Source organism: Ursus arctos, chromosome X (assembly GCF_023065955.2).
Source record: "Ursus arctos isolate Adak ecotype North America chromosome X, UrsArc2.0, whole genome shotgun sequence".
NCBI classification, from domain to species: domain Eukaryota; kingdom Metazoa; phylum Chordata; class Mammalia; order Carnivora; family Ursidae; genus Ursus; species Ursus arctos.
In genome coordinates this window covers 58,697,459-58,715,614 of record NC_079873.1, presented here as the reverse complement: position 1 = coordinate 58,715,614, position 18,156 = coordinate 58,697,459, and the positions used below count along the sequence as shown (strand labels likewise).

At 36.9% G+C, this 18,156-nt stretch overlaps 1 protein-coding gene across 2 annotated transcripts in view; it reads right to left on the bottom strand.

Moving 5' to 3' along the window:
* The window catches only part of CHIC1 (cysteine rich hydrophobic domain 1), a 61,262-nt gene that overhangs the window by 36,955 nt on the left and 6,151 nt on the right, over positions 1-18,156 (bottom strand). For both annotated transcript variants that reach the window (XM_026487187.4, XM_057312526.1), the window contains exon 2: positions 6,964-7,018. In XM_026487187.4, the coding sequence (XP_026342972.1) occupies positions 6,964-7,018 (55 nt within the window). The remainder of the gene's footprint in view (positions 1-6,963; positions 7,019-18,156) is intronic.

The following is an 18,156-nucleotide window of genomic DNA, read 5'->3' as shown; positions in this document are numbered from 1 at the left end:
GACTTTTTTGCAGAAAAATTCATTTTTACTGCTTTGTGTTTCCTACCTCTGTACTGTCACTTTTGGTCTCTCTACTCAATGAGTCCCTTTTAATATTTCTTGCAGAGCTGGTTTAATGGTCATGAACTCCTTTAGTTTTTGCTTGTCTGGAAAACTATCTCTCCTTGTATTCTGAATGATTGCCTAGCTGGGTAGAGTATTCTTGGCTGCAGATTCTTCTCATTCAGCACTTTGAATATATCCTGCTACTCCTTTTCTGGCTTGCAAAGTTTATGTTGAAAAATCTCCTGCTAGCCTTATGGGTTTTCCTAGCCTTATGGGTTTTCCCTTGTAATTTAACGACTTCTTTTGTCTTGCTGCTTTTAAAGCTTTTTATCACTATAGTTTGCAAATTTAATTACAATATAGACGTCTGTGTGTCAGTCTGCTTTTGTTGATTCTGTTGGGGGTTCTCTGTGCCTCCTGGATCTGGATGTCTCTTTCCTTCCCAAGATTAGGGGAATTTTTAGCTCTTAATTTCTTCAAATAAATTTTCTGCCCCCTTTCTCTCTCTTCTTTTTCTGGGACTCCTATAAAATTTGATGGAGTTTGATGGAGTCACTGAGCTCCCTCAGTTTATTCTCATTTTGCATAATTCTTTTCTCCCTCTTGTTCAGCTTGATCACTTTCCATTACTTTGTCTTCTAGGTCACTAATTTGTTTCTCTGCTTCCTCCATCCTCCATTCATTCCATAAAGCATGTTTCTCATTTCTTTTTTTAATTATTATTTTTCAAAGGTTTTATTTATTTATTTGACAGAGAGAGAGAGAGAGAGATCACAAGTAGGCACAGCGACAGGCAGAGGGAGAAGCAAGCTCCTTGCAGAGCAGAAAGCCTGATGCGGGTCTCGATCCCAGGACCCCAGGATCATGACCTGAGCCAAAGGCAGATGCTCAACCGACTGAGCCACCCAGGCACCCTGCATGTTTCTCATTTCATTTATATTGTGCCCTTTATCTCTACTATGTTGTTCCTTATCTCTTTGTTAAGGGTCTCACTCATGTCTTCCACTTTTTTCTCAAGTCCAGTGAGTATCCTTATGACCACGGCTTATGTTCTCTATCAGGCATGTTACTTACATCTGTTTGACTTAGGTCTCTGGCTATGGCCTTGTCCTGTTCTTTCATTTGGGATAAATTTCTCTGTCTCCTCATTTTGTCTGCCTCTCTATGTCTCTTCCTGTGTGTTAAGAAAGTCAGTTGTTTCTTTTGTTCTTAAAAGTAGTGAATTTATGAAGAAGTGGTCCTGGAGTGGTCTGGAGTGCAGTGTCCCCTGTTCAACAGAACTTGGCCCTTCGGTAGAGTATCCTATGTGTGTTTTTATGCCCTCCTGTTTCGTTTGATTCAGTTTTCCTTTTAGTGCAGTCATCTGCACTGACTCTCTGCCTGTTGTGGCCAAGCTTGCTCTCTCTGGGCCCCAGCAGGCCAGCTCTAGGGGGGTTCCCACTGAACTTGGGAGCAGAGGGGTAGTGTTAGCAAAATTTGTCCTGGGTCACTAGTCCTATGCTGGATCCCCTGAAGCACTGTGGCAGCTGGGAGTTTCAGGCCGGGGTGACCAAGGGCACAAGGCTGGGCATGGTGTGCGATGGTGGCTGAGCGTGTGTGGTTGGGCATGGCCCATGAGGGCTGCTGGGGGCGTGCAATTGAGTGCAGTGTGCAAAGGCATCTGACTGGGCATCTGGCAGGGCAGGCGGTGTGATGGCGCCTGGGGACAACGGAAGGTGTCCAGAGAGGTGCACAGGTGGGCGTAGCCTGTGATGGTCAATGAGCTACATTTTTTTTTTAAAGATTTTTTATTTATTTATTCGACAGAGATAGAGACAGCCAGCGAGAGAGGGAACACAAGCAGGGGGAGTGGGAGAGGAAGAGGCAGGCTCATAGCAGAGGAGCCTGATGTGGGGCTCGATCCTATAACGCCGGGATCACGCCCTGAGCCGAAGGCAGACGCTTAACCGCTGTGCCACCCAGGCGCCCCAATGAGCTACATTTTGAATGCAAATTTAATGCTCTAGGGTTCCTCAATTCTTTAGAGAAAAAAAAAAGAGATGTCCTTTTAAAAAAACAAGATGCCAAGTTACTATCTTAAGATTTACCTCTCAGACACTGATACTCAACCTCTTTTTCCTAGTCAATCACTGAGCAAGGAAACAGAAATTAAAATAAGGAAAATATATTTATATATTTAGCTCTAAGCTGCAATATAACATTACTATCAATTCTCTTTAAATTGTGTATCTAGAAACACTAACACATTTTTAAAATATGGTAAATTTTTATATAAACTAATGTAACTCATAAAATTATTAAATCTGTGCACTTACAAATTTAAGTGCTTATAATTAGAATTTAAATTTTTATTTAAAAAGTAAAATTTTTACTTAAAATATTTATTTGGAAGTGTATAAGCACAGATAAAAAATAAAAATAGTGAGGCTAAAGCCAGAAAAGAATCAGTCTAAAAGGTAAAACTTGCTTTTTGTTTAAAATATTGTGAATAAAATATATGCCAGGATATATAAACTTCGTTATAAAATTTTTCTTTTATTACATCTTCTGGAAATAAATTAACCAAAACTTTAAAAAAATGTAGCAATTTTCCTCCTTTTCTGCCAATACTTTCCACCTTTAACACATAATTGTGTCAATTAGTACTCTGTTATCACGGGCAAACTAAAAACTACAATACTAAACTTATTAAAAATGAGAATTCAAATTTTTTGAAGACATAAGATAAATATATTGAAAGGAAAACTACTAGAATTTCAAACAATAAAATAAATCTGCATTTTGACTTTAAAAGGAGGCCAGGATTGTCTTTGGGAAAAAAAATCTGTATCTGAATAATAGTAAAAGTCATAAAACAGATGATAAGGGCATAGGAAATGAGAATGGGTTAACTCCCGATTTAAACATTGTGAAAAAAATGTTTATTAACTGTGTGGAATCAGAGTTTTACTCATTTACTTCCATATAACTGAGTATCTTTAGTAATGAAAGTCAGATGGAAGTCTTTTACTTTCCAGCTGAATGGCAGGTTGTAAAGAAACATTTAATTCCTTTTGACTTTCTTGGAAAGAAAAAAAGAAAGCCACATCATAAAGGTGGGAGAAAGGGTCATAATATTTTATAACAGGATGCAAGACTCTGGTAACAGAAGAAAATATAAGCAAAACCCAGCAAGACTGTTTTGCCTCCTTCAATCGTGGGGAACACAACCCTATCAATCACTTGTCATACTGGATCACAATAGTAGTGGTCAATTTTATGGCTTAGGTTTCCCCCAACACTGCACACACTAATCTCCCCATAATACGATTTAATTGTTTCAAGCTGAGGGCCAGAAGCTTTCAGTTCTTTTCTAAAGTTCTGTGGTTCTTTCACTTTCTGGTCACCAGAATCTGTATGTATGCACCTGCTTGATGTATCCTATCATGACAGGATGACTTATCTTTAGTGAAATGGGGGAAAAAATCTTTTCTGCACTTAATATAAAAGGTTACCTTTTTATTTGTATTAGAAGCATTAACACATAAGCACAAAATTAGTACTAAGCCACAAAGCTTGTCAAAGTGGCTTTTTACATTTTCAAAATTAACTCTGTGCAGTTTTGCTTAGTTTAGGCATAAAACCTATTTAGAATCCCATTCATGCCAGAAGACCGGTTTTGTAAAAGGTAAATATATTTTTCTATTTTATTTTTTTTATTTTATTTTTTAAAGATTTTATTTATTTATTTATTTGACAGAGAGAGAGCCAGAGAGAGAGGGAACACAAGCAGGGGGAGTGGGAGAGGAAGAAGCAGGCTCCCAGGGGAGGAGCCTGATGTGGGGCTTGATCCCAGGACTCTGGGATCACACCCTGAGCCGAAGGCAGACGCTTAAGGACTGAGCCACCCAGGCGCCCCTATTTTTCTATTTTAGAGACTGCATTTATTCATTTTAAAATATTTTACACAATGTCTGCTAAGTTTGGAATTCAGACCGTCCTTTTAGGTTTTTCTTTCTTTTCTGGTTAATGTAATTCTTCTTGCCTCTTCCCCCAGTTATCAGAGAAGCATTTTGATAATTCATAATAACCTATACAAATACAACAGTGCCTACTGGACAAAAATTGTCTCATTAAAGAGAAAAACGTATAAAGCTAATGTTATTACCATGCGAGTTTTAAAAATCAGACTTTCAGAATTCCTGTTAGTGTTGTTTTCATCACTAAAAACTAAACTAAGAAAAACATCACAGTATCATTCACGCCTCATTTAATATATAAGAAATCTTGTCTACTTTAAATAATGCACACTAGAATAATACCCAATCATTGATATGTGTTACAGAAATGGTCACCTAAAAAGAAAGGATATCTTTAAGAACAGCTCATATTCAGATCATCTAGGTTTTGTAAACTCATACCAAAAGCAGCTTAACATTCTTACTCTAGTTTAAAAAACTGTACTATCTTTTTCAATGGTGGGGTTTTTAGTTTTAGAAGGAAAGAAATGAAGAAGTATAAAGAAATATTCCAAATATTCTTTGAGCATATAAAACTGGCCAGTTTCAAAGATGGATACATTTTGTGCCTGGAAACTCTATTCTCTGACATTTTTTCCCCTGGTTATTCATTTTCTAGAATTCTTTGGACTTGTAATTCAAACTCTTAAGAAACAAACCAGTAATAAAACTGAATGTAACTGCCCAGACAATGCACGCAGCAGTACCAGGGAAACGAAGAACAAGTTTTCCATTGGAGATGTTTTAATTCACATTCTCTTTAATATTGAATTTGTCATCTTTCCACAAACACACTATTATTCAAGGGATTTTTCCACAGCTATTTTTTGTCTTTTAGAGAAAATATTTATGATTAATTCATATAAAACAAATCTAAGTTTGAACCGCTGTTTCAATTCGCAAATTATTCTAAATGATCAGGATAGGAAGGTAGAACATTCTAGAGAGTGAGGCCAAAACATCAAACCAAAGGGCTCTTTGTATCCTAAAATGGTAAATGGATACATATTTTCTGTTAACTTAGCCAGGGACTATTTTCCACTTGCTTATTATATGGAATGATTTGACATTATACATCAGGAGAGACAGAAAAGGTCAACAGTTTAAAGGACAGATTATTGGTGGGAATAGTGAATAAACTCTTACTCAGATAAAGAATGTAAAAGTAGCAAAAGCAGTTAAAAATTGAAAGCTGGTAAGAAAAAATTGGAGAAATAAATAATCAGGATGAAACTGGGATATACTGGTAAAAAAAAAAAAACTGCACTGGGAAGCTAATAAATACCTGACAATATACTCGAAGTTTTATACATGCTCTTTCATTTAATCCTTACAACAAGAGGTGAGGTACTATTCACATAAGAACTGAGGCTCAAAGAAGTGGCTCCCTCAAGGATACAAAGCCAGTAAGTGACAGACCTTGTATTCCAACCCAGATCTGATTTCAAAGTTTAACTACTTTATACCATCTCTAGCTAGCTCCCATTTTTCAAGGGGTAAAGGAAGCAAATAAAATATAAAATACCCTTCAGAGTTAAATCAAATAGAACTTCTTATAATTTTAGTGATAGCTCTGCTGTCTTTCTCTCCCCACCCACCTCTGAATAAGGCTAGGGAAAAGATTGGGATTAGGCCAAAAGTGAAAAGCAAGCAGCTAGAAGATGTATCATGACAAAAAGGAGCCAATATTAGATGCATTTTATCCCATTCTCAGAGAGTTTAGAATGAGAGAACAAATTAAATAAATTAAGGTTTGAATAGGTAACATAGTGACATGGTTCAAAAATCAAAATAATACTAAATACCAAAATACCAAAAATGGTCTCATCCTTACCCTTGCCTCCATCTATCTCATTCCCCTTCTCCCATTAAGGTAACCACTTTTATTTATTTCCATATTAGCCTTCTAGAATTTTATACAATTATTAATGTGCTTACTTCTCCCCTTTATTACACATACTGTAGACACTGATTTGTACCTTGCTTTTCTCACTAACATTATGACAAAATTTAACAATAAATTGCATAAACGCCCTTTAGGGAATGGAATGATTTTAAAATATGACCAAATCTATACTGACAAGTAGCATTGTTCTAGTACTAAAATTGAACAGAATAATAATAAATTACAGGCTTCAAAATACAAAAAGTTAATTTCTTTTAACCCCAAATCAACATTTCACCTATCTAGCATTCAGCTATTAACCATTTGGAAATTATTGAGTATTTTGTAATATAATGGCTTTTCTCTTTCTTCTATATTTCCTCAAGTAACAAACATGTGTAAGTAACTTTTTACCTTAGTCAAAGCCTTTTTCTTTCCGCCTAGAAGTTAGCATTACTGTTGTAAGCAGATTTTCCAAACATAGTTTCAAATCCTAGGAAGTCTTTGAATACTGAATCTTAAGCGTGAACACACTACTGAATGTAGAAGAACCAGGGAATAGAAAGGTAATAATTTATTGCAGCGAGTCCAATTTTAGAAATTCAAACTATCTACAAGGTAGAAAAACGTCTGGCCAAACATTTGATTCTTTTGATGTATTAACAAATCATACCACAGGACACTTTAAAAATAATAGAGTGATACAAAGTTAAACAATGATAACTTTGTTAACTCTAAAAACATTGGGATTATGGACCTAAATGAAAACAATTATAGATACTAGTGCTGAGAATAAAGGGCAAAACTGGAAAAACTGAACAGATAAGCAAATAATGCCTGGTATTAATGGACAATAAACAAGATAACTGGTCACAGGCTAGTAGTCATGGTGACAGCTTTCAGTCACTAATGACAGAGCTTCCAAGTACCGTGGCCTCTTGTTACCATCATTACCGGGGAGCCAAAGCATTTGTCATAACAAGCTATAAAACAATGCTTTTAGAATTGAAAAGTTCAAAGCAAACTCTCACTTACCTTCCCTGTTAGAACTGAGGGAAATTCAGTATCAAACTTGTTGCTCAAGCCAAACCTTAAAAACAAAGAACAAAATATATTCTACCCAGCATATTTAACTCTTTACTACCCCCTCTTTTTTAAGTAACAAAGCCATGCAATTTTCTTTTGATGTTGTGATTTAAAAATGTGTTCTAAAAATAATTTTATGATATTTACAGAAAACAAATCTTTGACTATTAATCACTGAATTAAAGTAAAAGAAACTTACAGTGCAAATGTTAAAGTAGTATTCTAATTACATTCATGAACGTTATCGGATTAAATAATAACAAATTAGAGCTGGAATAAGATTTTTGACTGAAATGTTTCTGTTAAAATCCATTTTAGTTGATAACTATTAGAACTGGCTGATTGGTAGTACATAGGAGTGAATAATACTATTCTTTCTACTTTTGTGTATGTATGAAAATTTTCCTAATAAAAACTAATATAACCTTTGGAACCGTAGTTCAGAAACTTATGATCAGTTAGTATTCATATACTCAAAGGCTGATCTTTATGAATGGCTTTCATGTATATGCTCAACTTGTTTTCAGAAAACAGGTCTCAGCCTTGAAAGCTCTGACTCAAGTAAGCTCATTGAAATCAAGAAGTCAAGATGAATTTTATGAGCCTTCATTCACCTACTTGTTGGTTTCAGTAGGGATAACAAAGGTCACTTCCTGCATCTTAGATGATATATCATAGTGACCACAATTTTATAGTACAGTGTAGTATAGTATAGTGGATGATGGGGTGTAAGCAAAAATGAAAAAAAACAGGAATACTTATTGAGAACTCCTGGTGAGGTAGGCAATAATAGTAACAGTTACCAGTAATTATCCACTTACAATGGGTCAGACACTGTGCTAGATAAATATGTTACTTCTGAAGTTTACAACCCTGCAAGAGTGGTATTGTCATCCCCCTCTTGAAGACAAGGAAGCGGACACTCAATTTTTTTTTTCAAAAAGTAATTAAATGACTTGCCCCATGTCATATATCTAGTAAGGTGGGGAGGACCAAAATTCAAATGCTGATCCCTAAATTCTTTCTGTCCTGTGTTGAGCTTTTTGAAAACAGAAACTATGGCATATTTATTTTGTTATCTTTTTGCTTAGTAGCATAATGTAATCTAGTAGGTATTTAATAAAAGTTTGTTGAATAATAAGCTACAATACTGTTTGATTCAACTGATTTATGGCCCTTTGGTCTTATGGTCACATTAAAGACATGTTAAGAATCCAATGTCCTATAAAAACTATGTGGGAATCCCATATATTCTCCTTGTATCATTTATGCTCATAGAGCCTTTTCTGGGACACAAGCCCACCTTAAACACAAAAATTCTCTATACTTAGCAGCTAGTAGCAAGGTACACATCTGTGCATATATATACTATGTGTATTTAAAATGTTTTTTAAAACAACAAATTCTATGTTTTAAGATAGTTGAGACAAGTAATTAGCAATTGTAAAAAGACCTTAACTTCATTAAAAAATATTTAATTACTTCTCCAGGTATCAGTTTATGTAATGAGAACATAATATTCTCATAATAATATTCCCTTTACGTCTATACATAGACACAGGATATAACCGAACTGGAAAATAAGATAGTATACTCCTGCATATGAATTTTTATGGCAAATTTCAATGTGCTGTTTGAGAAACTGACACTCCAGTATTAAATATATATTTGCAACTATGTACTAACTCAGCTATCAGTAACATGACCAATATATAATAGAGCAAGAAACACCCTTCATTTAAGTTATATGTAGCTAAATAGTGACCTCATCACTAATCAAAAACATGCAATTTAATTCATTATTCCACAAAGAGTAAATTCTTATTGTGTAACACAGAAATAGGTACAGGTTTCATTTTTAAAAGGAGGCATTATACATTTTAAAGTAGAGGTCTATTCTCATATCTTGTCTAAACACCTTTTTTTTTTTATTTTTTTTAAGATTTTATTTATTTATTTGAGAGAGAGATTGAGAAAGAGCATGAGAGGGAAGAGGGCCAGAGGGAGAAGCAGACTCCCCGCTGAGCTGGGAGCCCAATGCGGGACTTGATCCTGGGACTCCAGGATCATGACCTGAGCTGAAGGCAGTTGCTTAACCAACTGAGCCACCCAGGCGCCCCTCTAAACACCTTTTAAGATGCAATGTCAATAACATGTTGCTGATTTAGAGTCTGGGAAGATGGCAGAGTAGGAGGATCCTAAGCCCACCTCATTCCACAGATATACCCATATCTGGATATATGACAACAGCCATATCAGTGCAACAAACACAGAAAACCACCCAAAGACTGGCACAACAGACCTTCCGGTTAATTGAAGAGAAGAAGCCATATTGAAAAGGGCAGGAAGGGTGGAAACATGGTCAAGAATCAAGCTCCTGCTCTAACCATAAATGGAAGGGACAACACAAGCACTAAGAAGGGAGAGGAGCAGACCCCCACCAAACACCCCACACACAGGAACTTGCACTTGGAAGACAAGTCCCCATAATATTTGGCTTTGAAATGCAGTGGGGCTTAACTCTGGGGTACTTTAAAAATCAGCAGGCTTATGGGGCACCTAGATGGCTCAGTCTGTTAAGTGTTCAACTCTTGATTTCAGCTCAGGCCATGATCTCAGAGTTTTAAGATTGAGTCCCACGTGGGGCTCCATGCTCGGCATGGAACCTGCTTAAGATTCTCCCTCTCCCTCTGCCCCTCCCCCTGCTCTCTCTCGCTCTCACTCTAGCTCTAGCTCTATCAACAAAAATAAATTTAAAAAACTCAGCAGGGGGCGCCTGGGTGGCTCAGTCGTTAAGCGTCTGCCTTCAGCTCAGGGCGTGATCCCAGGGTCCTGGGATCGAGCCCCACATCGGGCTCCCTCCTCCACTGGGAGCCTGCTTCTTCCTCTCCCACTCCCCCTGCTCGTGTTCCCTCTCTCGCTGGCTATCTCTCTCTCTGTCAAATAAATAAATAAAATCTTAAAAAAAAAAAAGCTCAGCAGGCTTAGCTCTGGGAGAGCCAGAGGACAATAGGAAACTGAGCCCTTAAAGAGACAGCATAACAAACAACCCTGCTGAGATAAAGCATTGAACAGAAGTTTGAAAAGCACCTGGATATATAGAAAAGAGATTCATTTACTAATTTCAGAATGTATGCTGGAGGGGCAGGGATCTTTAGGAGACTTCTTCAAGAACAAAAGAACTGGTGGGTGCCATCCTCCACCTCCACCCTATCCCCAGCCTAGATACCAGGACACTTGCAAGAACCAGTGAGAATACTCTCCACCTACCTTGCTAACACCATACACCCTGCCTCTGTGTTCTCCTGTGGATCTACCCCATCCATCCTGCCCCACTAGGTATGCATCCGTCCAAAGCAGCTCCTGGCATATTTTATCCTGCAAGCAGCCCTGGCAGGGATCAGCACCACTCCAAAATGACTGCTGCCTGAGGAGAGGGGAAGATAAACCACACACCAGTTCAACTGCAGCCCCAGAAGCCAAACCTTATAACTGGCAGGAAAGAGAGAGTACCCTGTTGATCAGTACTTCTGCAGCCCCAGCAGATGAACTGGGGGTGGGCATCTGATCTGACTGCTGGCTCCACCCACTGACAAAAACCTCTCAGGGGGTAGCACAGAGAGCTCTATAGTTTAGGGTCACTGCAGCCTCAACACATGGACTGGAATAGGCATTTGGTTTGAATGCAGGCCCCGCCTACCAACAAAAGCCTCTCCAGGGATAACACAGGGAGAGTGCCCTGGAGTTTGGTGTGACCACAACACCAGCAAACAAGCAGAGGGCAGACATCTAGTCTGACTGTTGAAACCCCCCAACTATAAGCCCAGGGTAGCTCCAGACTGGCCTCTTAATGGCACAGGGACCAAACCCTGCCCAGTGTACCCACAATAGGCAAAGTGGGCCATCGTGGCCAAGAGGACTGAAGGCAAATGCTGCCCACCCAGCCACAACAGTAGGGCACACACAACCCACACAGGAGACACCCCTGAAGTACCTGGTTCTGGTGAACAGGGGACATTGTGCTACAAGGCACGACAGGACCTCTTCTTCATAAGGCCACTACCTTCAAAATCAGGAGACGTAACTAACTTTCCTAATGCACAGAAACAAACACAGAGAGACAAAATGAGGAGAAAGAGGAATATGCCCCAAATGAAAGAACAGGACAAAACCACAGCAAAACAGCTAAACGAAAGGAGATAAGCAATACAGCTGATAAAGTAATGGCCATAAAAATATTTACTGGACTTGAGACAAGAGTGGAGGGTCTCAGTGAGATATTCAACAAAGAGAAAATATAAAAAGGAACCAATCAAAAATGAAAAACTCAATAACTGAAATAAAAATACACTAGAAGGAATCAATAGCAGATTAGAGGCAGGAGAATTTATGAAGAATTTATCATCGACCTAGAAGACAGAACAATGGAAAGCAACCAAGCTGGACAGCAAAAAGAAAAAAAAAATTAAAACTGACAATAGATTAAAAAAACTCAGTAACATCATCTAGTATAATAACATTCACATTATAGGGATTCCAAAAGGACAAGAGAGAGAAAAGGGGGCAGAAAATTTATTTGAAGAAAGAAGCTGAAAACTTCCTTAATCTAGGGAAGGAAAGAGATATCCAGATCCAGGAGGTAAGAGTCCCCAGCAAAATCCACCAAAGGAGGGGCACACCAAGACACATAATAACTAAAATGTCAAAAAGTAGTGATAAAGAAAGAGAGAACTATAAACAAAACAGAAAAGAGTTACATACAAGGGGAACCCCATAAGGCTATCAGCAGAAACTTTATAGGCCAGAAGAGAGTGGCATGATATATTCAAAGTGTTGGAAGGAAAACATGTGCAACCAAGAATACTTTACCCAGCAAGGATATCATTCAGAATAGAAGGAGAGATAGTTTCACAAACAAAACTTAAAGGCATTCATCAAAACTAAACCAGCCTCACAAGAAACATTAAAGGGAATTCTTTGAATAGAAAAAAAAAGGCCATTATCAGGAGTAAGAAAACTATGAACGGAAAAAATTTCACAGGTAAATACCAACAAAATAAAAGTAGTTGATTAATCAGTTATAAAACCAGCATCGAGATTAAAGCACAAAAGTACTAAAATCAATATTATCAATAAAAATCAGTGAAGGGTTTTACAAAATCAAAGGATGTAAAGTATGACATCATATAGATAAAATGTGAGGGGAGGAGTAAAACTTTAGTGCTTTTAAAATGGCTTCAAACTTAAGCAAACATCAACTTAATATAGATTGCTATGTGCACATTATGTATGAACCTAACAGCAACCACAAATCAAACATCTGTAATAGATACACAAAAAATAAAGAGAAAAGAACCCAAACACATCACTAAAGAAAGCCACCAAACCACAAGAGAAGAGAGCAAGACAAGAAAGGAACAGAGAAGGGGCACTTGGATGGCTCAGCTGGTTAAGCGTCTGCCCAATTTGGCTCAGGTCATGATCCCAGAGTCCTGGGATTGAGCCCCATGTCGAGCTCCCTGCTCAGTGGGGAGCCTGCTTCTCCCTCTCCCTCTGTGCCTTCCCCCATTCGTGTGCTCTCGCTCTCTCTCGCTCTGCTCTCTCAAATAAATAAATAAAATCTTTAAAAAAATAGAGTCTAAAAAAAATAATGGAAGCAATCATTGAAACCAGGGGTTGGTTCTTTGAAAAGATTTAAAAAATTGACAAATCTTTAACCATACTCACAGAAAAAGGAAGACAGAGGGCACAATTAAATAAAATCAGAAATAAAGGGGAGAAATAACAACTGACACCACAGAAATACAAAGGATTATAAGAAAATATTATGAAAAATTATTTGTCAACAAATTGGACAAGCTAGAAGAAATGGATAAATTCCTAGAAACACATAACCTTCCAAAACTGAAGCAGAAAGAAACAGAAAATTTGACAAACCAATTACTAACAATGGAATTGATTCAGTAATCAAAAAAACCCCAACACACAAAAGTCTGGAACCAGATGGATTCACAAGTGAATTCTACCAAAAATTTAAAGAAAAATTAATACCTATTCTTTGCAAAGTATTACAAAAGATAGAAAAGGAAGGAAAGTTTCCAAATTTATTCTACAAGGAAGCATTACCCTGATACCAAAACCAGAAAAAGACACTACAAAAAAAGAGAGAAAACTACAGGCCAATATTTTTGATGAACATAGACGCAAAAATCCTTGATAAAATAATAGCAAACTGAATCCAACAATACCTTAAAAAAATCATTGCCCACAATCAATTGGGATTTAGTCCAAGGATGTTTAAATGTGGTTCAATGTTTGCAAATCAATCAATGTGCTATATCACATCAGCAAGAGAAAGGATAAGAACTATGTGATTATCTCAATAAATGCAGAAAAAGCATTTGATAAAGTACAACATTTCCTCATGATAAAAAAGTCTCAACCAAGTAGGTTCAGAGGGAACACACCTCAACACCATAAAGGCCATGTATGGAAAAACTCACAGCAAACATCATACTCAATGGTGAAAAGCTCTCAGTGTTTCCTGATCTGAACAAGACAGAGATGTCCACCCTCATCACCTTTATTCAATATAGTACTAGATGTTCTAGCCACAGAAATCAGACAAGAAAAAAAAGGCATCCAAATCGGTAAGCAAGACTCAAAACTTACCCTATTTGCAGATGGTATGATACTGTATATAGAAAACCCTAAAGACTTCACCAAAAACCTACTATAACTACTTAATGAATTCAATAAAGTCACAGGATACAAAATTAATATACAGAAATCTTTTGCATGTATATACTAATAATGAAAGTAACAGAAGAAGAAATTAAGAAAATAATCCCATTTACTATACACCAAATAGAATAAAATAGCTAGGAATAAACTGAACCCAGGAGGTGAATGACCCATACTCAGAAAACTGATACACTGTTGAAAGAAATTTGATGACATAAACAAATGGAAATGTATTTCATGATCATAGCTTGGAAGAACCAATATGGTTAGAATATCCATACTACCCAAAACAATCTACAGATTTAATGCAATCCTTATCAAAATACCAATAACAATTTTCACAGAACTAGAACAAATAATTTTAAGATTTGTATGGAACCACAAAAGACTCTGAATAGCCACAGCAATCTTGAATAAGAACAAAACTGGAGTCATCACAATCCCAGATTTCAAGATATACTACAAAGCTATAGTAATCAAAATGGTATGGTACTGGCACAAAAACAGACACACAGATCAATGGTAAAGAATAAGAGTCCAGAAATAAACCCATGATTTTATGGTCAATTAATCTCCAACAAAAGAGGCAAAAAAAAAAAAAAAAAACCAATGGGAAAAAGACTTTGACAAATGGTGCTGGGAAAACTGGAGAGCTACATGCAAAAGAATGAAACTGGACCACTTTCTTACACCGGATCAAAAATAAACCCAAAATAGATTAAAGACCTAAATGTGAGACCCAATACCATAAAATTCCTGGGAGAAAACACTGGCAGTAATTTCTTTGACATTGGTTATAGAAACATTTTTCTAGATATGTCTCTTCTGGTAATGGAAACAAAAGTAAAATTAAACTATTGGGACTACACCAAAATAAAAAGCTTTTGCACAGTGAAGAAAACCATCAACAAAACCAAAAGGCAACCTACTGAATGGGAGAAGATATTTGTAAATGATATATCCAATGAAGGGTTAATATCTAAAATATGTAAAGAACTTATACAATTCAACACCAGGAAAACAAATCTGATTAAAAATGGGCAGAGGACCTGAACAGACATTTTTCCCAAGAAGACATTTAGATGGTCAACAGACACATGAAAAGATGGTCAACATCATTAATATTCAGGGAAGTGCAAATTAAAACTACAATGAAGTATTACTTTACCCTTGTCAGTATGACTAAAATCAAAGTCACAAGAAATAACAAGTGTTGGTGAGGCTGTGGAGAAAAAGGAACCCTCATACACTGTTGGTGGGAATGCAAACTGGTGCAGCCATTGTGGAAAACAGTGTGGAGGTTCCTCACAAAATTAAAAATAGAATTACCATATGATCCAGTATTTCTACTACTGTGTATTTAACCAAAGAAAACAAAACCACTAATTTGAAAAGATATATACACCCTATGTTTATTGTAGAATTATTTATAAGAACCAAGATACGGAAGCAACCCAAGTATCCAGCCATAGGTGAATGGCTAAGAAAATCTCTCTCTCTCTCTCTCTCTCTCTCTCTCTCACACACACACACACACACACACACACACACACACAGGAATATTACTCAGCCATAAGAAAGAATGAAATCTTGTCATTTGGAACAACATGGATGGACCCAGAGGATATAATACTAAGTGAAATAAGTCAGCCAGAGGAAGACAAATAACATGATTTCACTCATATGTGGAATTTAAGAAACATCACAAACGAACAAAGGAGAAAAGAGACAAACCAAAAATAGACCGCTAAATGCAGAGAATAAACTGGTGGTTGCCAGGAGGGAGGTGGGTGGGGGGGTGGGTAAAATGAACAAAGGGGATTAAGAGTACACTTAATCTTGATGAATACTGAGAATGTATAGAATTGGTGAACACTGTATTATACACCCGAAACTAATATAACATTGTATGGTAATTATATGCCAATTAAAAAACCATGTTCCTACCCCCATTAGAGATTGCTGCCATCAGAGATTTTCCAAGCTGCCATTCTTTTATTAGGTATCAAGTATGTAGAGGATATAGACAGATGTATCTCTTAAAATATATGGAATATTTTTATTATTTTAAAAATTCTGAGCTTTGCTATTCTCTTTGCATCTGGGAACAAGTGAACTTCATCCCTGTTTCCACTTCCTTAATATTCCCTCCTTTTTTTTTTAACTGTTTAGAATTTCCCTTATGATGCTGTCACTTTACTGAAAATAATCTCTTACTGAGTAAATTTATTCAGAAAGACAAGTTCATCATGTCTTATTTATTGCCAATTTTATGTTCTCTTCCTAGAACTTTTCCCGTTTGTAGCTTTGCCACACTATTGATCACTCCCTAACACTCTCCCATCCTTTCACTCTCCTCTAACATTCTTGTCTTTTCCAAAAATTTAGCTTTTAGTCATCTGCTTGTCTTTCTAAGTGAACTTTAACAGTCCATCTATGTTTAGTAGCTTTGATATCACTTCTATGCTGATGACCATCAAATCTATATCTCTAGTTCTGCATTTTCCAACATTCTTTGGTCTGTAATTGCATATTAAAAACTTCTATTTAGATATCTTGCTAAAAGCAATACCACCTCAAGTAAAACATGTCTAAAATTAAATGTTATCTTTTAATTGGAAACTAGCCCCCCTTTCGAATTTGTCATCTCTATCGATGACACACTGACTCTCTTTAACCTAGACCTTGGTATTGGTTTTGCACCTTCCTTCTCCTATTTTTTGCAGCTTGCTTGTTCTAAGGTGGCTCCAAATCCTGTTATTTGTTACTTTGAAATCATTCTCGTAATGATTCCTTCCCTTCCACTGCAACTGCCATATTGGCTGTTGTCTTTGCTCAGGTGGCTCCTTTTGCTTCTCCTCCCTAGTTTAAATCCTGTGGAATCTTCAAGGCTCAAGTCAAGCCCCAACCCCTGCTATAATGCCTTGAATGTTCAAGCTTTTATGGATTTCCCCTTTCTCTGAATGCTCACAGCTGCTTCTAATCTATACTATATACAATTCGATAGCTAATTAAATATTTCCCATTATTTTTTGCTGCTCTATAGCAATATCTTAAAAGCAATTTTCCCGTTAGTTTTGTAAAACAAGGCTTGTACTTTGCTTTTTTCCTGTCTTGTTTTTTTTTGTTGTTGTTTTGTTTTGTTTTTTGGGTTTTTTTTGGAATTCACAGGTCTTACCATGTTGCCTACAATCCTGAACCAGCTAGCTTGATACAACAGGGGACTGGCTTTTCGAAGACCTGGTTACAGTGGCAGGTAGGTACTAGCATCACGTTGAAGGGTACTGACAAGGTTCACCAGAAGACTGCCTATATTCTGAATCAGCATCCAGTATATGGTGTTCATTCTCCGATAGGCAGGATGCATGAGTCTGGGGGTCCAGGAATCAACAGGTAGAAACAGACACCATACCACTATTACCTCTAGTGACCTACTTGCAAAAATCTTGTTTCCTGTTCTCATGGGTTTACGCTCTACTGTCCTAGAGGACCTAGTTCCAAAGGGAGAAATGCAACAGTGCACCAGCAAACATGATTCTGTTGAAGTGGGAATTAAGATGGCCACTTGGCCACTTTGGGCTCCTTGTGCTCTGAATCCATACGCAATTTCCTGTATTCTTCATAGTGCTTATGCCAGTGCTCAAGTTCTCAATATATACTTGCTATATTCACATTACTAATATTCTTCTTTAATATAAAAAGGGACTGTCTTTTCTAAAATATAAAAAGTATATTAGAAATGGTAAGGAAAGAGTCATTTTACTTTTAAAAATACTCCTTTAAAGCCTATACGTATATATATCTATTTCAAAAGGTATAAATATAGGCAAACTAGGCTTGATACACTCTCAAAATTTTGGCTAAAAGACAGTAGCATCCTATTCTTGCCTACCAGGGATTTCTTTTATCTTTCTTCATTAGAGACTCAGCACTTAAAAAGAATACTTAACTCAAATAACCTTAGGCACAACATTTCACTTGTTAGCTACTAGGAAAATGTTGAAATGGCTGCTGCTGAATAAACACCTCAGCTCTGTTTCATAAACAAACTATTAAGAACTGTGTGTCCACAGAGGTTAGACAAGATCATCTACCCATTACTGATTAGCAATAGGCATTAGTCGAGACGTGGGGTTTTTCAGCATTAGATAAATGCGCACTTGGGAACTTCTCACACTGTCCATTTTATCAGCCTCATTAAATATAGAGCCTATTATGTGTTTGAAGCTGTCCTAGCTGGTGGTTCCTAATGACTGTATTTTATCTGTTAAGTGTTTAATTTCTTGGATGATTCTTTGGAGTAAAGGAAACTGAAGCAAAGAAGGATAGGTCCTCTTAGTTGCTCTTCCCTCCTCTCTCCCTCCCCACACCCCTCACTGTTTTTAATCCTTTTGGAAA